This window comes from Pungitius pungitius, chromosome 16, assembly GCF_949316345.1.
Source record: "Pungitius pungitius chromosome 16, fPunPun2.1, whole genome shotgun sequence".
In the NCBI taxonomy this organism is placed as follows: Eukaryota; Metazoa; Chordata; class Actinopteri; order Perciformes; family Gasterosteidae; genus Pungitius; species Pungitius pungitius.
In genome coordinates, this window is record NC_084915.1 from 11,086,919 (window position 1) to 11,111,555 (window position 24,637).

The 24,637-nt window shown below is 43.8% G+C and overlaps 1 protein-coding gene across 4 annotated transcripts in view; it reads left to right on the top strand.

Moving 5' to 3' along the window:
* The window catches only part of nbeaa (neurobeachin a), a 74,001-nt gene that overhangs the window by 38,551 nt on the left and 10,813 nt on the right, over window positions 1-24,637 (top strand). For 2 of the 4 annotated variants that reach the window (XM_062558169.1, XM_037468253.2), the window contains exons 13-41: window positions 1,564-1,732; window positions 4,950-5,029; window positions 5,361-5,423; window positions 5,784-5,881; window positions 6,362-6,454; window positions 8,661-8,769; window positions 8,850-8,931; window positions 9,154-9,277; window positions 9,391-9,583; window positions 10,438-11,124; window positions 11,310-11,759; window positions 12,250-12,467; window positions 12,649-12,802; window positions 13,294-13,317; window positions 13,779-13,862; window positions 14,507-14,687; window positions 14,872-14,996; window positions 15,084-15,152; window positions 15,289-15,457; window positions 15,708-16,060; window positions 16,772-16,908; window positions 17,734-17,888; window positions 18,557-18,683; window positions 19,436-19,555; window positions 20,360-20,493; window positions 21,093-21,154; window positions 22,569-22,633; window positions 23,004-23,112; window positions 23,238-23,404. In XM_062558169.1, the coding sequence (XP_062414153.1) occupies window positions 1,564-1,732; window positions 4,950-5,029; window positions 5,361-5,423; window positions 5,784-5,881; window positions 6,362-6,454; window positions 8,661-8,769; window positions 8,850-8,931; window positions 9,154-9,277; window positions 9,391-9,583; window positions 10,438-11,124; window positions 11,310-11,759; window positions 12,250-12,467; window positions 12,649-12,802; window positions 13,294-13,317; window positions 13,779-13,862; window positions 14,507-14,687; window positions 14,872-14,996; window positions 15,084-15,152; window positions 15,289-15,457; window positions 15,708-16,060; window positions 16,772-16,908; window positions 17,734-17,888; window positions 18,557-18,683; window positions 19,436-19,555; window positions 20,360-20,493; window positions 21,093-21,154; window positions 22,569-22,633; window positions 23,004-23,112; window positions 23,238-23,404 (4,601 nt within the window). The remainder of the gene's footprint in view (window positions 1-1,563; window positions 1,733-4,949; window positions 5,030-5,360; window positions 5,424-5,783; window positions 5,882-6,361; window positions 6,455-8,660; window positions 8,770-8,849; window positions 8,932-9,153; window positions 9,278-9,390; window positions 9,584-10,437; window positions 11,125-11,309; window positions 11,760-12,249; window positions 12,468-12,648; window positions 12,803-13,293; window positions 13,318-13,778; window positions 13,863-14,506; window positions 14,688-14,871; window positions 14,997-15,083; window positions 15,153-15,288; window positions 15,458-15,707; window positions 16,061-16,771; window positions 16,909-17,733; window positions 17,889-18,556; window positions 18,684-19,435; window positions 19,556-20,359; window positions 20,494-21,092; window positions 21,155-22,568; window positions 22,634-23,003; window positions 23,113-23,237; window positions 23,405-24,637) is intronic. The other 2 variants (XM_037468256.2, XM_062558170.1) reach the window with 2 other exon arrangements.

Here is a 24,637-nt window from a genome sequence, read left to right on the forward strand (position 1 = left end):
GGTTATCGTTTGAATGGCAGAATTAATGGGGTGATAAACCCAGGCAGTTACAGACAAATTAGAAAGAAAAAGGCTCAGGAGTTTTCTGTGCAAGGGAAATCGAGACAAGTAAGACCTGTAAAACCAAGATGGACTGATCTTAGTGCCCATTGGCCTTTACAATAATAAAACAATAGAGGGCTAAAGGACACGGAGGGAGGAGCTGGCACATAACGCAGGCAAAGGACAGAACTGCCAAATGAAGAAAACAAAAAGAGAAAGTGACATTTGAAAAGACCCCGGGACAGCGGGGAGATGTGTAGTCCCTTTTCTCATTCTTACTCTGAACTAGTTGCGAGTGTTCCTGGCGTTCCCGCGGGCCGGCCGGATCCTGCCTCCTGTTATTTTCAGAACTTCCTGACTCCTCGTCTTCTTCCCGCTGACCTTGAGACGTGACTGGCGCCCGCTTACAGCGGCATCACTCTCCAGGGCATCCTGGAGTTAAGACAGAGGAAATGCAACTGAGCAGCAGAATAAAGGGGATTTCAGTTGTAAAACGTAAACATATCCACCTCATGTTGATGTCCATGTGGATGCCTATTGATTATAGGGCCAATACAGGAAATAACACTGGATTGGTAGTAAACATTACCGCAACTCAGCAGAGACGTAATGAGGGAAAACCAAACAAGACGAGCATTATTTTAACAAGCAACACGCAAAGAAAATATTTAATCCTTTAATCTTACCTCCGCTGTACCCTTCTCGTCTTGTGCAGAGCCTCATTCTTTTTCAGCTGTCAGGGCTCTATAATCACGTTAAATATTGGCGAGAACAGCCTCGGTCATACAGCAAACACTTCGAAGAAATCATATCTCACGACGTCTCCCTCGCGCCCACTGAAAATAGAGCGCTTGTTTTCTCCACCAAGCTCCTCTGGTAAACATAATCCCCTCCGAGATGGAGAAATGCTCGTGGCAAGCTATTTCCGCTGCCCAAACGCTTGTCCTATGATCGAGGAATGTCGTGCCTTTCTGCCAGCGACCCCGCTGTTGTTAATCGTACCAGCAAAACACATCAGCCCGACGCGTGAAATGCAGTGTAATGAAGGCCGCTTAAGCCAGCCGAGCGCGCTCTCCATTCTAGGTGAGCTGTGATGCGGCGTGGTCCGGGCCGCTAATTTTCATCCGATTAACCGGCGCTACCTCGTTAGGGCCGACCCGTGGCGCCGCGGTCACAGAGTGGGCTCTGTGTTCGGTCGAGGGAGAATCTCAGTTAGAGGTATGTTGGGAGAGGAGGGAAAGGAAGGAGAGAACAAGCAGTTGGAGAGCGCCCTTCTTAAATGTCAGCGTTGCGTCAGGAGCTCCTCAGGCACAAAAAACATCAAAAATAACACAAAGCAGAAAACATTGGCACTTGCTTAAAGCTGGATTCCTTGCATTCCCCCGTGGCTGCCTTTTGCCAATTAAATTGCCTTTTGATTGAACACCAGTAACCTCACGCATAATATTTTTGCATCTCCCCAATAGGTATCTTGCGCAACCTTTCCATATGTGCTCTGTAAATGGATGTTTGTGTGTACAGGTCCAGCTATCCCTCTACACATACCTGTCATCCGAGTTCATCGGCACCGCCACCATCTACACCACCATCCGCCGTGTGGGCACTGTGCTGCAACTGATGCACACTCTCAAGTACTACTACTGGGCCATCAACCCGCTGGAGTGCAGTGGAATCACCCCCAAAGGCCTGGGTAGGTGCACACTTCCAGCCCCTCTTCTCTTTCTCTGTCTTTAATTGTCTTAGACATGCTAACTATCTCTTGGAGACACGTTTTACTGGATTGTTACAGCCTCCGCTTACATTCTCACAGAAATGACTCACAGCTTTTATAATATTTTAACAATAATTACTTTTATCTACACAAACTGTCAATCTTTGACTTATCCTTCCGCCGTGTTTTTAGTCACCCCCTCTGGGGGGGGGGTGGGTCGTCCCATAATATAGCAACCACATAGAGACACAACACATTCACTGTAACATTCACACCTCCCCCCAACACCTCTCTGACAATCAGAGTCCAACAAGCAGCTATTGGGCAGGTGTGCAAATTGAAGTGAGTGTGAAGGGTTTGAACGCTTTACAATAATAGTTTGTGGGCTTTTTATACAGAAGCCATAGTTACATGCAGCATATAAGAGTAGCTTTTATTTGCATGCGCTTGATGGAGGGAGGCTCTTTGAAGTGACCCACTGTAATAGAGGTTTTCAGTTCGTCAAATCAGCTTTAGCTTACAGCAGAAAACAACAACACAAAATCAACTGTGAAAAAGACATGAAAAGATAACTGAGCATATAATCATTTTGGAGAATTGGCATAAAAAAAACCTATTTGAATGAAGATTAAGCATAAAAGAAAGTGCTAATTTATGTGCATGCAATAGGTGAGTATGAGCAGGTCCCTTAAGGACCAATGTCTGGAAGCAGCTCCATTCGACAAATGTTTATATACTACTCGCGAGTGAATGAGACAACGGCAGGAAAAGAAAATGTATTTTCTTTTTGTTCTGTTAGGAGTAGGGTTACAAAGGGGCGGAAAGTCTCCGGAAAGTTTCCACGGGAATTGTGGCTCGAGAATTTGGGGAATTTTGAAAAATAAAGCCTTTCACGGCTTTCGGGGTGCATCAAAAAGCGAGAGTAGGGCAGCTTATCATACTGCAGCAGGGCTATTGAGAGCACACTACTGCAGGGCTGGGGGGTGGACGCGGGGGGAGGGTGGCGCGGACGATACGACCGACAGGTGAGTAACCAACAAAGTTTCCAACTTTGAATATTTGCAACCCTAGTTAGGAGTAATGCATTTTATTTTTGCTATTTGTGTGCAAATCCAACTTTAAGACATATTGGAGAAAGTACACAACATTTAAATTCATAAATCTGACTTTAATCAACCTCTGCTTTTGCCAGGGACCATACACTGACCATAAAAATACATCCATGTTACTGTTGGTAACAGACTAAATTGATTGGCAGATCCAATGGAGCTTTTTAGAATTTTTAATCAAATGCTGTCTGGCTTCCTCTCTGCATGATGTTGATGTTTGACTTTCAGGATTGAGCCCCATAAACAACCGTCACCGCCGAGAATATTATCATATATTTGGTAATATAGATTCATAATCAAGTCATTTGTGCAGTTGTTGCATTTACTCTAATGCCAGCACAAATACACACACGCATGTAGAGAGGCACAAAAACAAAACATGCAGAGGTTCATTACAATAAAACTCTTCTTTCGCTCCTCACAGATTGTCATTTCATCGCAGGCCCAAACCGTTTCTTTATTCAAAATGACTCGGAAAAACTGTTGAGTCAGATTAGGATAAAAGGAGCACCAGAAGAAGAAAATTAATTTCAAAGAGTGAAAGACGATAATTAAAGCTGCCCCTGGGAAGTGGTTTAGATGAGTATAAGCTTTGCTCAAATCCTCTTAAAAGACCATTTTAAAGGAGGTTCCGCTGGAGCTCGTTCATCTGGTGCATCCGCCCGCTGCCGCGCACCCATGATGGATGGTGAGTGTCACCATTCCCGCCAGCATGTTCCAGCTCGACAGATAATGACGATGAATCACAGGGGACTGTTCCAGTGTCGTGTTTCTGGCTTTGAGGGGAGCAGGTGAACAGACCCGAAGCCCGCACACGCATCCGTGATTCACGACAAAGAAATGCATAGGGAGACGATGCATGTCTCTTGCTTCTCTCACTCCTGAGCGCCTGCCGGTCGGATGTCGGTTTAAATGTTCCGAGAGGCCAAGGTGCATTTTAGTGAGCTTATAGTAAACTTGTTTGCCACTGCAGTCCTTTTGTAGCTTGCATCAAATCAGGTCAATTCCAAACATCCTGACCCGGCAAAGTGCGCGGTGGCAAATAGGCTGGGCATTCAGTGTTCGGTGGTTATTGTTGCCTTATAGATTTAGCTTGTGAGGGGCATCTCTCACGGACTGTTTGTCTGTTAAAGAGCAGTTGAGGAAGGTGGAGAAGCAGGAAAGTAGTTGATGGGAAGTCAACGTCACCGGACTTCAGCGGCCACCGGGATCATTAAAAGAAACACGTTGTCTAATTTTTGCTTTGATCTTTTTTTTCCTATTCGGCACCACACTCCATAAGTTACTTATTTGGCAGGCGTTTTGAAGCGCTTCATCCCGGCCCTGTCTGGCTCACACATTAAACACCTCAATGATGAATGAATAACAGTTACAACAATGAACAGGAAATGCCAATAACTGAGTGGTCAGTTTTCATCTCCTGAAAGGGGCTAATGTGCCCTAGTTTTAAAGGTAAGAGGAGGCCTCTTGTTTGCTAAATGCAGCCAGAGTTGTAAATGAAAGCCGTTAAAAATCGGGTTGCTCTCTGTGGCTCTTAAAACAATGAAGCACTTACGATAAGTTTGACTGAATGCTTCAAGAATGGCAGAAGACAGCAGACTTTTAAAAAAGAGGCAGTGACATCATTACAGGATGAAATGCTCACGTTATGCATCCAACGCTTTTGTTGTTTTTAGCTTAATTGTGTTTTTGGAGCCCACCATGGCAAACAGCTGGTGGAGTGCCAGAGCTTTCAAATAAATACTGTGGATAACAGGGCTTGTTTGGTTTGGATCATTTGGGCCATCAATCAAATTTTTGTGAGTTGTCAGGTCTTTACTGTAATCAGTTAGATTAGTACAACTATAAAATACATTTAGATTGTGAAATTGCTTCTACAGTTAATGACAGGGATTTACATTTCAATCGTGGAGTGTGTGCGTGTGTTTGTGTGTGTTTGTGTGTGCCTGTGTTAACATGTCCGCTCTCCAGGAAGCGCAATAAAACATCTTATCAGTACACAGTAGGGCTCACTCAGACTAAGCTACTTATTTCATCCTTATCGTGCATAAAAATAAAGATTTGATTATTTGTGTGTCTTTCTTTAGACGGACCACGGCCATCCCAAAAGGAGATCATCTCGCTCAGAGCCTTCATGCTTCTCTTCCTCAAACAACTCATACTAAAGGTACAGTGAGAGAAACCATTATGTCCTCGGTTGTCTTTCCTATTTCTGGGAGCTGCAGGCTTAATCTAAAATGTGTGTGTATGTGTGTGTGTGTGTATACGTGTGAATGTCATTATAGATCAGCAGCCTGAATGAAACACTGCATCTTTTGTGTTTGCTTGTATTGATTTGTTCCTGCATTTACACGTGTGTGTGTGTGTGTGCGCTGCCGACCACGGGTCAGAAAGTATCAACTAGGAACACAATAAATGAAGACATCTGTGGTTGACAAAATGTTCTGATTCTTTTGTTTGTTGTTGGTTGAAGACGCCATGTTTTGTTATTGTTCCAGGACCGGGGCGTGAAGGAGGATGAGCTGCAGAGCATCCTCAACTACCTATTGACCATGCATGAGGTAAAGGCTTCGGTCCCAAAGAGACACTGGGGGCAAAAGAGGGAGACAGAGCGTCAGTTTGAGCTGGCAGCAAAATGTGCATTTTAATTTGTGAGCCAGAGTCACGGTCCACTTAAACGAGTGAGAGTGTGAGTCAGCGTTGGCGCCGTGACAGCATGAAGAATGGCACAACAATGGACTGAACAGAATGTACTCTTCTGCAACAATTACATCTATTCTTGTTCCAAAATACCACCTGCTCCTCCACAACCCCCCCGCCCCCCACCTCACCCGCCCCCTCCCTCAACATAGCTCCTTTTGTCCTCCTAACCCTCATCCTCCTTTTTTCACCTGTTCGATTTTGCTTTCTTTTATCGGCAGGATGAGAACATCCACGACGTGCTCCAGCTGCTGGTGGCTCTAATGTCCGAACATCCAGCGTCTATGATCCCTGCATTCGACCAGAGGAATGGAATAAGGTGAGTGCTGCCTCCCCCTTCACTGCATGAAAAATAAATAAATAAAATGCAGTTTTACTGTTTTTTATTGTGTAAAATACAATTTTAGCATTGTGATTATGGCATTTTTTTAAATGTTCACTTACAACTAAATGAAAAGGTAGTTTGAGCCGAGCAGCATGCATTTTCAAAGACGGAGTCTAGCTGTGCAGCTAATTCCCTTAAAGCACAACTTCACATGGATGTGCTCCAGTTGCTATGGTAAGTCTTCTGTTTCCAACGACGGCAAACTGTGTATTTATCCCTTTTTTTCTCACTTTCTTGTCCTCTGAAAAAAAGACTTCAATCAGCGCGCATGGTGCTAACTCTGAGGCTGTTTACTGAGTGTCAGGGAGCAGGTGTTTACTACGAAGAAGAACTTCTTACTCTTAGCATCTAACGTAATGATTTTCCCCTTTTTCTAAATGTAATCACGATGGCTGTTTGTTTAAAATGTTTCAGGGTGATCTGCAAGCTACTGGCCTCTAAAAGCGAGAGCATCCGGGTCCAAGCCCTCAAAGTCCTGGGCTACTTCCTCAAGCACCTTGGTCACAAGTCAGTACTGCTTTTTCCTTGTCCTTTTTGTCCGGTATATTCCTTTGTGTTATGTCTGGTGCTCTGGAAATCACTGCAGCAAGGGAGCATTTTAATCCGCTTTTTCTGTCACAGCACAAACGGAAATACTGCATCAGCGTAGTGAGACTGAGAGGCCGTCATTGAGAGTGTGAGAAAGCACAGTGTGGTACAAAGTGAAAACCTACAGCAGCGCCGCCTCCAGTGAGCCTTAGAGGGGCTGCTTGTTTATGTGTGCATGTGAGGATAATGTCCCCGTCATCACATCGGGGCGGAAAATCAGTTTGACAGTGTGCACTGGCAGGAAGGTGGGACCATGATGAGCAGCAGTGAATGCTGGGGGATTTATTTCATCCCATGTGACATTCGCGCCTCTTGCTGGGCGACGAGGGGGCAGACTGCCAAGCGGCACCTGAGCCATGCCACTTCAGTGCCCCACCTACTTAACATCTGCTCCAACCAAGCATTCCGCAGGGCTGCGGCTCAAAGTTGACAAGACGCTTTAATACTTGTGGAAATAGTAGTGTCGATCCAGATTGCAAGCTAGTGATGAATAAAATGCATTCATACTCTTAAAGACATTTCAATGCATTTAATATAATATGATATCGTTAAATCTTTCTCAAATCAATACAAATGCACAAACCCCTTTTTCGTGTGATTTATTGATAATCTAATGATTTGGAGTAATTGGCTGTTCGTTATTAGTGACCTAAAGGATTCACATAAAGCAGTTTGGTCCGTCTGTAGTTGGAGAGTCCGTGTCGTATCTAATAAATAGCTGTTTCAGATGATTTCGGCAGTGTTGCTGTTAATGTTATGGTTTCTTTGCATCCATGTAAGATTTAGCCTGTTGTTCTCACATCTGATTACTAGCAAAGTGGAACTGCATTGCAGGTGCATCAGCAGGCCATCGCTTAGACAACAACAGAGCTGTTATGAGTGACATTGTTTCTGCTCCATTTCTTTAAACTGTGATGGAGATTCAAGAGCTATTTGATATTTACAGATGGCTGTGCATTTGGGTCTCATGAGTAAAGCTACATTGACGTAATGTATACATTTTTTTGTGACGTAGACCATCATAACCTCAGCTTTTTTCATTCAAATAGTTTAAATGGACATAGAGAGCTTGGATTTGTCTATCAGAAAAAATGACCCAGTTTTTGCTTATTTGCTTAAATGATCAGAATTTTTCACCAATTAAGTTAGTTAAAGCATAATAATGGGAGCTAATGATTCGCCAACAATATATAATTAAATAATGTGTTTTCACTAGGGCTGTCAATAGATTTAAAAAAATTAACTAATTAATCGCACATTTTAAAATTCATTAATCTCAATTAATGGAGAATAATGAATGTTGTTGTTATTATAATGTATTGTATTAATGTATTATGTATGTATTAATTGAAGACCAAATTTTAAAGGTAAAGAGTAATCACTTTAGAAAGCGTGCATTTTAGACAATGTTGTTTAACTGCTAATGCTATTTCAAACACAAAACTGCACACATTTGATTATCTTGGAGACAGAATTCCACCGAGTGCAACATGTGGGCGATGGTGGCGCGTGGAGTAGCACGGTGCGCTGGGAGCCGCAAGGTTGGCGGTTCGAATTTTGGCTTCCCCAAGTGTCCCTGACCTAACCCCAATTCCTCCTCAGGCAAAAATGTAATGCATGGGTTATAATGCAATGTAAGATGCTTTAGATAAAAGCGTCAGCTAAATGTAATGTAATCTGGAACTAGCCACTCTTTGTGCACTTTGTCCTTGTGTACTTTGCTTCCAGGCCAGGAAGTAAACAAACGTATGTTAAATGCGTTAAAATATTTTGGCCACATTAATTGCATCGATTAATGCGTTTATGTTGACAGCCCTAGTTTTTATGCAACGACAAGGTTGTTCTTCAAAGTTAACCATTTCCAGCCATTTGTTGCCCCAGCGACGCCTACAGTGTCGTCGTGCTGTTTATGTCCCCCCCGTTAATGTCTCCTGTTGGTTTTCATCTCTCGTCCTCTCTGGTCCCATCATAACTGACAGGGCCATACGGTGCCACCTGTTAATATCAGACTGTCTTCAGGCCAGTGACAATCAATGTCAGATCTAATTGTCATAAATCCTGTTATGAATGGCGAACCGTGTGTGTGTGTGTGTGTGTCTGTGTGTGTGTCTTTGTTTCCCTGCAGAAGGAAGGTGGAGATCATGCACACGCACAGTCTCTTCACACTGCTGGGAGAGAGGCTGATGATGCACACCAACACTGTCTCTGTCACCACCTACAACACTCTGTATGAGGTAGGTGATTGGCGCGTTCACTATAGCGACGTACGATGATCGTGGCATTAATTACTAATTTAATCCTTTTGTGTGTACAGATTCTGACTGAGCAGGTCTGTACTCAGGTGGTTCACAAGCCTCACCCCGAGCCGGACTCCACGGTCAAGATCCAGAATCCCAGTGAGTTCAAACACAGTGTTGCCTCTCTGGGTTCTTTGGTATTGTTCTAATGCCAGTGAAAAAACGACAAAGCCTCAATTAAGCAGCCGACCGTGTCTTCTCCAACTTGGTTGATCTGCCTCTCACTCCCCTGTCCATCACATTTGTTCCGCTCCCATTCAAAATGCCTTTAATATATTTGCTTGTTTAACCCTCTCATCTTGTTTTTTTTCTCCCACCCAGTGATTCTAAAAGTAGTAGCCACCCTCCTTAAGAGCTCCTCTCCTAGTGCTGAGCTGATGGAAGTCAGAAGACTATTTCTCTCTGACATGATAAAACTCTTCAGCAACAGCCGCGAAAACCGGCGGTGAGAGCCCAATAATCACTACATTGCATTTATTCAGCTAAACGGCCTTGGCGATGATTGTAATGTCTCGATATTAAGCTCATGCTCCATGCATTGTTTTTGTTCTCTACCAGCTGCCTGCTGCAGTGCTCCGTGTGGCAGGACTGGATGTTCTCCCTGGGATACATAAACCCCAAGAACCCTGAGGAGCAGAAAATAACCGAGATGGTGTACAACATCTTTAGAATACTGCTCTACCATGCTATTAAATACGAATGGGGAGGGTGGCGGGTCTGGGTTGATACCCTGTCCATTGCACACTCCAAGGTGAGATTTGTACTTTTTACTCTGAGGAGCAAAAGCCTTCTCGTTAAACTCACCTTTTTTCAGTTAATGAAGATATACGAAGAACAAATACTCATTCCTGCATCTAGAAGATGGACTAGAATGCCATGCAGCCAAATTACATTAAGTTTTTTTAAGGCGTCAAATATTATTTGTTCTTAACCAAACCTTCTCCCCATTCTCTCGCTTTGCAATCTCTATTAATGTAAGTGCTTAACGCAGTAATTATATCTATTTTCTGGAATGTGTTAAGAGGCAATCTGAGAAATTACTATTTAATTATTAATAAACATTTAAATAGAGTCAACTTTTCCTATAATGCAATATTACTCTTATTTTTTAAACTCCCTTTGCCTCGTTGTCAATAATGTAAATGCGGATTTGTTGAAGTTAGTAGAGATCTTTGATATTTGATGGTTGATATTTTCTTAAACTTCATTTAAAATCTCAATTTTAAGCATCAACAATGAACGTTATACTGATGACATCAAAATGTGTTGATACAGTATTTATATTTTGAGCAAAATTATATGATGAAAGAAGATTCATTTATTTTAACACATGGGCTATGATATGGGTAGTAGCTGACTTTTATTTGATGTTAGATATGATAACCAATAAGTGTTCATCCCTCACTGTGCGAAAATGCAATGTAAGTCGCTTTGGATAAAAGCTAATGTAATGTACTATAGCTCTGTTAGGCTAGTGTCCAGCTTCTGTCCATGCTGCTTTTGGTACCTTTAAGGACTTCCCGGTGAAGAATATATTGATGTTAACCCATGTCAGTGCCTGTGTTCTGATCTCATATCCAACAATATCCACACCATCTGTCACAGGTGACTTACGAAGCCCATAAAGAGTACTTGGCAAAGATGTACGAAGAGTACCAGCGCCAAGAAGAGGAGAACATGAAGAAGGGGAAGAAAGGCTGTGTGTCCACCATCTCTGGGCTTTCCGCTACGCCTGCCGTTGTCGTCAATGGCAACCTGGAGATCGACGACAACTCCCAGACACAGACACCGGAGAGCGAGGCCGAGTACAGCGAGGGCGGCGGTGGAGACTCGCGAAACCTCCTCGCGGAGGGCGTCGTGAAGCGGCCCAACGGAGAGGCCCTGACACCCGGCGAGCAGAGCGCCGGGCCCGGGGTGAGGGTGGAGGTCCATGACCTGCTGGTGGACATTAAAGCAGAGAAGGTGGAGGCCACTGAAGTTAAGTTGGATGACCTGGACTTGTCTCCGGAAGGGCTCAGTGGAGGTGTGGGTGGAGGAGGCGTGGGAGGAATAGAGAACGGACCTCTGGTTGAGGTGGATTCTCTCCTGGACAGTGCCTACTGCGCTGTAGTTCAAAAACTAAATGGAAACCTGGCGCCTAAAGATGACACGCCGGGCTCAGGGGTCGGGATGGGGTCGGGCCTGGCGCTTTCTGGAGTCAGCCTGGAGGACGACGGCAACATGGGTCCGCTCATCACGTTGGCTGACGAGAAGGACAGCGTCCCTAGCAACAACGGATTCCTCTTCAGCAAGGTAGGATGTAAAGAAGATTGTCAACTTTAAGAATAATCCTTCCCTGCTGACCTAAGAAATAATACCAGCACATCAGTCCGCTACCTTCCGTCCATTTTAGTCTCTCTACTTTGCCAAAAAAAGAAAGTAACAAAAATACTTTTCCTAATGCAATCTTGCATACATGCCCCATTCATCCCTTCTAGGTTGACGAGAAGCTGCTTCCAGCTCTGGCAGCCACAGACCCCCTTGTGCTGCCGAGTACAGACCAGCCAACTCCATCCGGCCCGGTCCCGGCTCACTCCACCACCAGCGCCAGCGAGGACCTGAGCCTGCTGGCCCACATGACCAGCTGCGGCTCCAATCTAACGCAGAACCAGAGCCACTCCTCTGGGGACCTTCCAGAGGACGGGCCCTTCGAGATCCAGAGCCCTCTTGCTGACATCAGCTCGATTGCTGAGGCTGAGAGCCGAGCCCAGATCCAGGAAACACTAAGATCCGATTTCCCAGAGGGAGAGGGCACATCCGGTCCAGAAGGAGAGGCCGCGGGGCTTAAGACTGGGGGGGACACAGCCAGCACCACCTCTGATACAGAGAGGTCAGATGACGGGAAAGACAAGGACACAAAGAAGATCCAAACTACTGCCACCACTCAGGTGTGTTTACGTGTGCATATCTGTCTGATCAATCTTGATCATTCAAGTCTGCAATACGTTTCTGGTTTATTTCTAATTGCACTGATTGTGGGCCGCAATTGGGCATCTCTCTAGACTGTAATGGTCTCATGCAGCTACAGCCCATCCTTTGATAAGTGCACGTATTTATCAAACCAAATAAAGATTGGTAGTTGTGATAGTCAGCCATTAAGTTAGCCATTTTGAATAGAGAATGGAACAGAAATGTGTACAGCATCATTCTGTTCCCTTTCAATTAAAAACACAGCTTAATCAAAAGCCTTCTCCAACCTTAAAGCCACCGCTGCCACAATGGGATTTCTGTCTGTATCAATTACCTTAAAAAACAGAAGACAAAACCTGAATATGAACTAATTTTCCACAAAAACGAAGAATGCAGGATAAGTCATCTGTGATTTATCTTGTATGCATGGCAAGTTTTCTTGATACCAATTTTTGACCCTGGTTGCAGGCCCTCCATGGTCGCACGGCGGCCCAGCTGGAGCGGGACCTACGTGTGGACCTGGGCTTCAGAGGCATGCCCATGACGGAGGAGCAGCGGCGACAGTTCAGCCCCGGCCCGCGCACGACCATGTTCCGCATCCCAGAATTCAAGTGGTCTCCAATGCACCAGAGGTTACTCACTGACCTGTTGTTCGCCCTGGAGACTGACGTACATGTGTGGAGGAGGTGAGCCTAATGAGCTCATAACTACTAGAACCTATGCCTGGATTTCAGGGCATAGGTATCAATCACACATATTCAATTATTCTATTTGATTGATCTAAGGATATCCAGAGAGTCCTTGTCATCTGAATTTCTAAAAATGTAATTTGGTATCATTCGTCCAATTCTTTATCTTCTATTTCAGCCACTCCACCAAGTCTGTTATGGATTTTGTGAACAGCAATGAGAACATCATCTTTGTCCACAACACGATCCACCTCATCTCTCAGATGGTGGACAACATCATCATTGCCTGTGGAGGTATCCTGCCTCTCCTGTCTGCCGCGACCTCCCCTTCTGTAAGTGGCTCTACTCTGCACCTCTGTGGTGGGAGGGAAAACTGCAGGTCAACAACTGCCTCATAGGCCTGTAACTCAGGAGTTAAACCCAAATACAGACTTCAAAACAACCTGCTGATCCCCCCCCAAGCTCAGGGTGGAATTTATCTTGAAGGATTGAATAGGTTAAATCATTTGTTAAAGTAAGAAATTTGAAATCATAATAGATCTCATAAATCTAAAGTTTTAATTTTAGATTTAACAAGTTCTGTTTAATTAGCACTTTAGTTACATTCTCTGGGTTCCTCTCATCTGTACCTCGCTAGCAGTCTATCAGACACACTTCTTGCGCCCTTTTTTAACCTTTAATTTGAGGTTTGATCTAATTGCCATCTATCTAATTTGATTGTTTGATAATCTATTTACTTTATTCACCTTTTCTTTTTTTCTTTTCCTCTCTGTGTTACATGTGTTTTGTGTATTTTCTTGTCTGTTTCTTCGCATTTGTGCAGAGTTCTAAGAATAGTGCCAACACTGTAAGTTGCAGTTTCTTCCTCCTTTTCTATTATACTAATTATTTGTTCTGGCCTATTTACTGTTGTGACTGACACTAAACCTTGCTTGTCTGGCATCCATAGTGTTTCTATTTGTTGTGCTTCTTTGCTGCTAATCAATACTCCCCCTTATGCTGTTTGTATCTATTGACTGCTCTGTTTCAGTGTATCTAGTTCTTAAAGTTATAGGAACTATGTATACTGAACTAGATACGCCTTTTATAGAGACATGCACTGTATAATATTCTAAAGTGGTAAGAATATTATACAAATAAGGGGGAATTAAAAATGTTATAGGCCGAATTGGTAATCCCAAAAAGTTAAGTAAGAAAAAAATTTCGAGGTGAAAATAGATGTCTCAGGACGGAAAAAGTATGACGGATTTCCATAAGTCCAATGGGGTTGCAACTGCTAAGCCTGTCCCATTTGTATCAACACTAAAGAAGGCAGGAGGAGCCGTACCCCAGAGGGGGTCAAAGGGAGAGGAGGTGACCCCTGTTCCGGGGGGAGGAGGCGCAGGGGGAGAGGTGCGTAAAGAACCTAAGACTCCCACCATCAACGGAAGAGCTAAGAGCACCAACCCAAGTCCCTCTGTCCTCACCTTGTGTGTCTGTTATTCCCCAAATGTGTGTGCTGACCTTCTCCAGTGAGCCTCAAGATGCTTGCACTTTGTCGACTCTCCACAGCCCTGCACATCCTGCCCACTGAAGCAGAGACAAAGCAAACACAAACTTGGTTTGCAAGTTTTAACCCCTGCTTTGCTTCCTTCACATTTGATACTTTGGTCGGTGTCAACAAATGGGGGATTTTGTTTAATCTGTCATGAGATACATTCTAGTTAAGCCATTAGGCTAGCCTGTACATTGCTAGTGTCACTATCCTGCTGTTACCATCACCTGTGTGTCATCAGGCTGTACCTCCTGTGTGTTATCTAGGACACCTCATGTTGCCAGATTTCATCATAAAAGTATGTATTTCACTTAGGCAGCATGATACCGGAGGTTGCGTAACCTGTTTGTCGGTACAACCAGCCATGACGGTTGTGGTCATGCTCACGTAGAACATGAGGAAACTTTGAACCACTACCAGCACTTGACTGAAAGCAGTGAGAGAGAATCCAGCCTGTCAATTAATAACGGGCAAGTGTGTGTGTGTACTTATCCTTTTCCAGACGGAGCTGGAGAACATCGAGGCGACACAGGGCATGTCTTCAGAGACAGCGGTCACCTTCCTGTCTCGCCTCATGGCCATGGTGGACGTACTTGTGTTCGCCAGCTCTCTCAACTTCAGCGAGATTGAAGCGGAGAAGAACATGTCGTCAGGGGGTCTGATGAGGCAATGCCTCCGCCTGGGTGTGTTCTAGTTTGATGTACTTGGTTTTTCAGTAGGGCCACAAGAAATAGAAGCCAATAAATCATTTGAAGGAATTATACCCGCCACAATGTTATTATTCATGTAAAAAGCCAGCTCTAGTGTTACTTATAGGTAACAATAAACAATAAACAATAGGTTTCATCTCTTTTTTTGCGCCATCAGTATGCTGCGTGGCAGTGAGGAACTGTCTGGAGTGCAGGCAGAGACAGAGAGATCGAAGCTGCAAGTCCTCCTTAACCAGCAGCAAGTCCCAGGACAGCCTCCACAGTGCCTCCACCACCGGCAAGGTACCACACACACAAATCAAATGCACGTAGCACTTTAAATCTGACACAGAAACATGCACAAAACCCCTTTTTGTCTACCATATTTAGCAGGATCCGGACAGACTCCTGCAGGATGTAGACATCAATCGTCTTCGAGCTGTAGTTTTCAGAGATGTGGTAAGCATGTGTATGGTTATTGTGTACACGGTGTGCGTGTGGATAGTGCAACGGGAAAAAAACATTTATTGTGTTTGTGGGTTGTTTTCAACGAATACGTGTGTGTGTGTGTGTGTGTGTCCTTATTCTGCCATAGGATGACAGTAAGCAGGCTCAGTTTCTGGCGCTGGCAGTCGTCTACTTTATCTCAGTTCTCATGGTATCTAAGTACCGGGACATTTTGGAACCCCAGAGAGAGATTGGCAGGTCCACCAGCCTATCAGGGAGAAGCATCCGCCACGAGATAAACTCCCCAACCAGTACAGGTGATTCTTGATTTTCTCTTTGCAATATCGGATATAATATTGGATGGTTTGGTGGTGACTTATCATTGTAACTTTTGTACAGTTATTACAGAAACACCGTTGTCAAGAATATGAGACAATTGAAAGAAGAAAAATAGATGAAAAATGGCTATAACTTGAGACAAGTGAAAATAGCTGACAATGAATAAATCTTACATTTTACAAAGAGAAGCACTATTCTTTTGTGATTTCCCTGTGTGTGCTGTTGCAGAGCACCCATCCACAGCCTTCTCTGACCGTGAGAAACAGACCCCCACCCCCGCGGATGACTCTCCACGGGTTGGCCTCCCCCACACAGACTCAGGCATCGGAGAGGAGGGCCACGTGGCCGGATCCCTGAATGGCTCGGAGATGGGCCTGGGACTGGGCCTCGGCCTGGTCGGGAGAGAGACAGATAGAGACAGAGACATAGGGGGAGGAGGCACAGATCTGTTGTGCAGTCTGTCTGATGTTAGGAGGTCACAGGAGAGCCTGCTGGATTCTCCCCACAACCCCAACTCCAGCCAAGCCCCGCCTTCGTCCATCTCCAGCATCAGCCAAACGAGCAAAGGCATCAATGTCAAGGTCGGTGTGTGTGTGTGTGTGTGTGTCCCATTCAGACCTGGCTGTCTGTATCCATAGATAATACATCTGGCCCAAGGGGGTCGGAAAATGCGGATTTAGTCCACAATATTGATTTTTCATGTATCTTTGAACAATTTCAAATATGGTCTTAGTGATCAAGCCACATCTGTATTTTTTGATGTGTAGTTATGGATCACCTGAAATCGGATTTTAAGGCTGGGTCTGAATAGGATTAGTGTCTTTCCTCAAATGCAACTTTACATGCGGTACATGTACATGTACGATATACAGTCATGCATCATTAAACATGCACATTGTTCTTACTCATATACAGGGTTTGTCTTGAAAGTTTGGATTAATAGTTGAATCATTAACTAATTGAAAAATACTAGATTTTCATCATAAACTGGCATTTAATCTACAACATCACTCATATTACCAATTTCTTTTGATATTTAAAATATATGAAATATCAACATCATACATTGATGGCTGTGTGTATAAAGGCATTCTGTAAACTACATTTCTTTTCGAATTGCATTTAAAGTAACGATTGAACAATGGGATGACACAGGCTACACATTTATGGTTTAGGTACCTTCTAAAGTGCTTAATTTTCACTATGACATCCAAAGACATGTCAACGCATTGACCTCCTCACAACTTGTGACCTGTAGTGACCCCACGGGTTGGTTGTTCTCTGAAATGCAGGAGATCCTGAAGAGCTTGGTGGCGGCTCCAGTTGACGGCGGGGATTCGGGACAGGACTCCGGGCCGACACCCTACCACCCAGACCCGGCCTTGAAGACGCACCCCATGCTACCCATGCAGTTCCACTCCTTCGACAGGTCAGTCCCAGTAAATAATTGACCTACACAAAGCATAAAACCAGACAGTGACATCAGAGTCATTAACAGCCAGATAAATCCCTCAACTGACCATTTTTTTTAGCCATCACTGATCTTATTGTGATGCATTTTTACTGTACTGCTATTTGTTAAATTGCTGTTCATCAATTTGGGTAAAAAGGGTACAGAAATTAACCAATTGATTAGTATGCAGAAAAGGACCTTTCCCTTTGGATTGTAACATTTATAAACTTACATGTTCTTTATGAGTCAGCAGTCATATTGATTACTTTAGTGACAACAAAAAACACAGATAATAAAAGGTTTAAAGTCAGCACAAGAGCTTATTATTATTATCACATTTAATTTCAGATTTTTTGTTTGAAAATAGTTTTACTTGCAGTAATACTACATTAATAAAACATGACCAGGACATTGTAAATTTCTTATTAATATTATTATTATTAATTAATAATGTTAGTTCTTATGAACCACAGCGGCTGTGTGGCCAGCATCCCTTACTATGAATTCCAAGCTTGCAACTAAACCTTCACTCAATATAGAAACTTTTTGGTGAAAATCCTCCTGTTGCTGCACAAAGCATAAACATATCGTGCTTCTCAAAAAGCATTATCTACATTTTGTGATGATAACAATTATAGTATAAGAGGTTAAAAACAAACCAAGGCCAAATTAATTTTATACAAAGTGGAACACCGTGAGTTTTTCTCTCTTATGGTGACATAAACCAACCAGCGACCAACCCTCAGATCCAATGTCTCCCTGACCGTTTGTCCAATGCCTTTTGTATCCTACCCCTTACAGGAGCGTGATGGTCCCAGTGAAAAAGCCGCCACCTGGCAGCCTGTCCGTCAACACGGTGGCCACGCCCACCACTAGCGGAGCAGCTGGCGCCGGCAGCACGCCCAACATTTTCGCAGCTGCAACAGCAACCCCCAAGAGCATGATCAACACTACAGGTGAGAGTGCACTTTCAGGATAAACACATATGCTGTCTAAATATGTTACTTGTATTAACCCTTTGTGCACAGTGTCTTTATACTGTGTCTTTTGGAAGAGGCAGCAGACCCGCAGCGTGACAACGCTTTGTTTGTGTGAAAGGCCTCGAGCCATTTAAAGGCTACTCCATGAAGCAGAGTTACGTTTCCCTACTGAGAAAAGCCCCAAGACCGTAGAGCAAACAATGGACCCACAACACACATTTGATCTCAAGAAAAAAAACTGAAAAAAGCCTATTCTAGATATTTTTACACCCATGGCGGACGGTTTAAAGTAATAAAAATCCAATACACATCAATTGGCCGATTAGTGCTGTTTGGATGCAGCATCATACTCAGCAGATCATACTGTATCACAAATGCATAATGGAAGAAAGGGATTTGTTCCCTGGAGCGGATTCGGTATATTGATCACAAAGCTAATTTCACAAACGGGGGCCATTACCAGAAGACAAGCAGCAGCACGTCCGGTGAAATACTATCCAAATTCAATTTGGCCGCAACTGACCGGGACATTAATACATTTATTTTATTGTTATCCTGCCCGATAATCTCGCTCGCGCTGGATTCATGTCCCAATAATGCTTGTCTGACCTTCATCACTCTCCCTTCCCTCTGGTCCTCCCTAGGTGCCACAGACTCTGCCTCCTCTTCCTCCTCCTCTTCTTCGTCATTTGTAAACGGCGCGACTAGTAAGAACCTGCCAGCGGTGCAGACGGTGGCCCCAATGCCGGACGACACAATGGAGAATATGAGGTCAGAGCTCCCACCGAGACAAAACGTTGACTTGTGTCTTTTTTTTAAGAGCGCCACATTTACCACATTCCTGTCCCACTTTTACTTCACATTTGGCTCTTCCTCATTCCCAAAATATTCTCATTAGTGGCTCATTCTCACAGTCATCACTGATGTTATACAGCAGAGCTAGATTGGGGTCAACTGAGGTGCACCCACATGCTTATTGAATTACCTTAATTAATCATCACTTTTAAAGGATGTCGGCTACAGTGTAGATGTTTAGAATACTTAACCCCATTTTAAATTTGATTACGTTTAAATTGTTTCCGATATTGTATTGGATGATGATATCGGCTAATAATATTATTCTTCTGAAATGTACTCAAATTACTCCGTCCGTGGTAACTCGCATTCATATTTTCTGCTCACATCCATATCCAATCATACCACCCACACCTCTCACTCAGCCGACACTATAGCGCTCTTCATCCCGGACATGACAATGTGTTTTAATGTCACAATTACTAAAAACAATGTGGAGTGTTTTTTTTAAACATATGGAAATGTGAAATCTATAGACATTTGACACTGATAAAGTACAAGTTGTTCTGAAATATGTTAATATTTAAGAAATAGCATTACAATAAGAAATCTAATTCCTCTGAATGCAACTGCAACATTTCGATGTGCTCTCTCCTCCACGTGTCGGACAGTTTGTAAATGATAATGACATGTGCGCATGTATGTGTGTAATGTGGTTTGTATTTCAGTGCCTATTGTGAGGTGGCACAGTGTGCGCTGCGCAGCGGCCAGACGCCTCCTGAGCTCAAGTCTTTTAGCTCCCTGGCAGGCTTCCAGGCAGCTCCCCGAGACGCAGGACAGTGTTTTAGGCAAGGAGACACCCCCCCTCCCCCCGCACTCCATCTCCCCACCACCGCCCCCACCTCTACCAAACACACACACGAACCACAAACTCAGGATCAGACCTGAGTCGGAAACTATCTTCGCAAATAACTTACACTTGAAATTGTAGCAGTCCTGTTTTAGCTAACAACTAAGAGTTTGTAAACACTAGGCACCCAGGTCTGTTTCAGAGGTCACATGCCTATATGACTCCACGTTTGAGTCTGCTTGGGTGAATACACTCCTTGTCTTCTGCATTTGTTAACTGCCATCGATTAGAGAAGCATTTTACGTGATGTCCACTTGTGTACAAACATCGTTTACTTTAATACTTTAATACATAGCACCTTTTTCTATTTGAGTTTAAAGTAAGGACACATTTTCAGAGTGTTAGCTTTCATTGCACCTGCAGCTTCACCCATCCAGCAACGCCAAGTAGACTCAAAAATATCCTTAAAACTATATTGCCGTCAACCTTTCCTTAACAATACTAACCCAGGAATAATGCTTCCATACGTAACCATCGTTACGTACACTTTGATTCTGTACATTTTAACTGTCAATTATTTTGACCGCTTGCCTTTTGTCCGTCTCCCCTCCTGTGCAGTTTGTCCTGCGCTTTCCCGCCTATTGCCCCTCATTTCTGTCTTGCATGTTCTCTCACCGAATGTAAACCCCCCCCCCACTCCCCCCAAATAAATCCTCCGCTCCTCCGACAGCATCTGTATGTTGCTCGTTTAAACTCCTCTCCTATCCTCTTCATTCTTCTGTGACTTGTTTGCGCTTCACAGCATCACCACCAAGCTGGAGCGCGCTCTGGAGAAAGTGGCGCCGCTGCTGAGGGAGATATTTGTGGACTTTGCTCCCTTCCTGTCCAGGACGCTGCTGGGTAGCCATGGGCAGGAACTGCTCATAGAAGGTACAGGTGCTGTACACGGCTCCTTTTTTTCTCACTGGCGTCTCTCTGTGGAGTCTCCCCATTCACTGTCCCTCACCGCGGTCCGTGTGTGTGAGAAAGCTTGTATCACTCTGCCATTGGGTGAGAGTGCATGAACGAGTGTGGTTGAGCTGCTTCACTCATCCGTCGAGCAGGTATGAAGTCAGTATTCACTACTACTACTACAGTATTTACTACTACTAACAGCTAGCTAGGACATCAGATTATGGTCAGTGTTAGTATTAATACTACTGCTATTGTAGATTGTACTACATGTGATACTTTGTCCCTCTGCCCACTTGCTTCCTGGTGTCCTGTTTTTGTGATCCACTGTCTTAATGTTTATCTCTTCCTCTCCTCTCCTTTCCTCCTCTCTCCCCCTCTCTCGTCTCTCACGTTTCTCTCTACTGTTTGTCCCTGTCTTCTCTGTGGCATGCTTCTTTTATGAACCCGACTACAATTACTGTATACGATAGCAGTAACGACCGACAGTGTATTCTTTGATGATATTTTTGTGTCTGCGGAGGTGTGTGTCAGAGAGAAAGGAGGAGAGGCTCCTGACTGTGCGGTATGTCTCTGTACTGCAGGTCTGGTGTGCATGAAGTCTAGCACGTCTGTGGTGGAGCTCGTGATGCTGCTCTGTTCTCAGGTTGGTAACCTTTTGGCCTCTGTGTTTACTGTCTCCACACATGTGAGCCACCTTGCTCCTCAGCCTGACTATCTAGATCTTAGTATATCGAGTTTTTAACCCATTCGTTTTTTAGACCCATAATAACGGCTGAGTTGGCTCTTGAGTTATTGACATGCCCTGTGAGGTAATGCTGACGATGTAATGAGCACATTGCGGATGTAATATAATATTGACTCGTATTCATCATCATACTATTGTTTTCCCTCACCAATAGCAAGGGCACAAAAACAATCTTCCATGTCATTCACAGGCACATAAACGTTTCTGATCACAAAGGTATCACCGCTTAATTATTGCTTCTTGGCGTCTTCGATCTTTAAAGCCACTATCTTTATATTCTGTAATAACATAAGACAACAGAGAGGTACTTACCACTTCAAAGGTTTTCCCCCGATGGCGCAGGTGAACGCTCTTTCTTTTACGAAGTCGGTCTTCTATATTATCTATTTCTTTGGCGGCCTCCACCCCCCCCCACCCCGAGTCCTTTGCTTTTTCACTTCAACTCTACAACCGTTGTGTCCACTTTCTTCTCTCCTACTGCTACCATACCGTCACTACTTTACTGGTCCAATTTAACAGAGTGTTTCGGTGGAAACCGCTTTCATCTTCTACCCGTCTCCACGCCGCTGCGTCCTCTCACCACTCCCTCTCCTTCCTCCGCCCCTCCAATCTCCTGCCCGGCTGCTCGTCAGCATGTATAGTATTACCCCTGGCTCCGGCCTTGTCTTCCATTAGATGCCCAGGAGAGCGAACCCCAGCCCAGATATCGATCCTCTGCATGAGGCGGGTGTAACCTGAGATCCCACATGTCCTTGATAGCCTTGAGAGCTGGTGGAGCTAATGGAGCGCTGATATTTTGAGGCTTTTAGCAACACTCTCGTCCTGCTCAGAAGTCTCCCCTCTAATATGCACAGACACATTAGACACTCACGTCCTCTTAGACTGACGGGTGCATTGAAAGAGGTTTCTCTTTCTTTGCAGTTTTGTACTAGCGAACCCTTTCAATAATGTTCCTACATAATGGTAATCTGTGTTTCCTCTTTTATTAATCCGTTTTTTTTATAACTTCGATATTCTCTGCAGCTTCTTACATGTTGGTAAGCTGATTAACCGTCTTCCTGTGACAATATTTGCTGTAAAGCCATAGACAAAGGGATTTTACTACGTTGTTTAATCCTGCATAGCTTTGGTAAGCATACATGATTTTCATTGCAATGCAAAAGTATATGCAGGATTTCTTTGTAGCAATATTGAAATCACAGGATTTTTGTGAGAAGGTATCTTGATTTTTTTTAAATGATTAATTATTATTAGTTTCCATCCATTTGACACACTTATAACATATTCTTTATCATTTCTCCTCTCCTCTTAGGAGTGGCAAAACTCCATTCAAAAGAACGCTGGACTGGCTTTCATTGAGCTCATCAACGAGGGGAGGTAATGTGATTTACACGTTGACGGCTACACCGTTATCAGTGGTCAGCAACTGCAGGTAGTGGATATCATTGATCCCTAGTGATAAGCTTACCAGGATAAGTGCACAGTACCATGTGAGTTCAGTGGGGAGTTTCATTGTTGTTACAATGAAATTTAGTGTACATTTGATTAGTCCAGGTATAATCTTGGTGCCTGTTTTACTTCAAACTATATTGTACAAAATTAAAGTATGACTGAAAAAAAGCCTAAAATGCATCCAAATAAAGGAAGCTTGCTTACATTCCCTGTTGTTGAGCATTAGACTTTTTTGTAAATTGAGGTCTTTCTATTGCCTGTAATGTTTCTCGCTCACTCTTCAATCCCTCACCAGACTTCTGTGCCACGCCATGAAGGATCACATTGTGCGTGTTGCCAATGAAGCGGAGTTCATCCTGAACAGACAGAGGGCAGAGGATGTACACAAACATGCTGAATTTGAGGTAACGTGTTCATATGTTATATCTGGTGATATGTCTCATTAGGGCTTTCTGGTTGTCTGTAACATGAAGTGTCTAATGTGTAATGCTCATAGTGGTGAATGATTTTACCTCCCACTCTGTTGCAGTCTAACTGTGCACAGTACGCTGCAGACCGGAGAGAGGAGGAGAAAATGTGCGATCACCTCATCAGCGCCGCCAAGCACAGAGATCATGTTACCGCTAACCAGCTGAAACAGAAAATCCTCAATATCCTGACCAATAAGCACGGAGCATGGGGGACAATGTCACAGAGGTGAGGGGAAGATGCAAGGGACCTTCACGTTGAATTATCCTCTGGGACATTTTTAGATTGTTGTTCCTCAGGATCATTTGACAGCACAAGTCACACATGGAGCTCTTGCAGATAATGAGAAAATGTAATTAGTATGTGTAGTGATTATTAAGTCAGCACTATCCATTACTTAAGCACATTATTGTTGTATTTATATAAAGAAAAGGTTACAAAGGAGTCCATATATTCTTAAAGCTAGTAAAGTAGCTTCACACTGTCAGGATATCAACCGGAGGACTCAAGCGCAAACCAAGGTTAAAACAAAAATGACTTTCAATAAATCAATAACATGCCAAGAAAACATCCGAACACAAGTCAAGGTCACTGGGTAAATTAAGAATAACAACCAGCCGACGACGAGACAAGGGACACACATGGCTTAAATACTCTGGAAAGGTGCAGGTGATTGGACCCAGGTGGGTTCACTCAGGGACAAGGCAGACAATCAAAAGGGGGGAGAAAACACCAAGGGATGAAGTGAACTAAAGCCGGTGACACGAAAGCCAGGGAAATGCAAAATAGAACGAGGACAGACCAACACTGCGACAAACATCACAGACTCAGATTACCAGATTCCCGGTTTGAGCAGTTGTGAAATAAAGACTTTTATAAGGGGACGACATGCTTCGTGTGAGCAATGCTTCATGAAGCAATCGGTTCTTATGCAATATCATTTATTGTGCATCAACATCTGCACTAGCTGTAGAGGACGCCTTATTTCGCCCACTCGGATACAAATCAAATGGTTGCGATCGTCACCGGACATGGTTGGGCCATGTGATTTTATCTGAGGGCATGTGACATGCAGCATCCGAAGCCTGTCTCCTCCATGGCACTGCTGATTGAGTAAACTGTTTGGCACCACGATTATGCTGCTGATAAACAGTGTATGTGCTCGGATGACAACGACAAGTTTAATTGCATCCGAAGTGCTCCTGCCTTGATAATATTTTTAACTTTTAGCATGTTCTTCTAATTCGAATTCTAATCCCAGTTGCATGATTACAGCTTGCTTTTCATCTGTTTTCTTCATCATTCACCGTCTCTCATCAAACTTTTCATTGCCAATCCGTTTCTACGACATTAGCTTTGTCTCAAGTTTTCAACGGTATTCAGCTCTCTATAATATTTTCATAATTGTAAAGAGATGCATAAATATGGGCCTTTATACTGGCCGTTGTTACTTTGTTATTT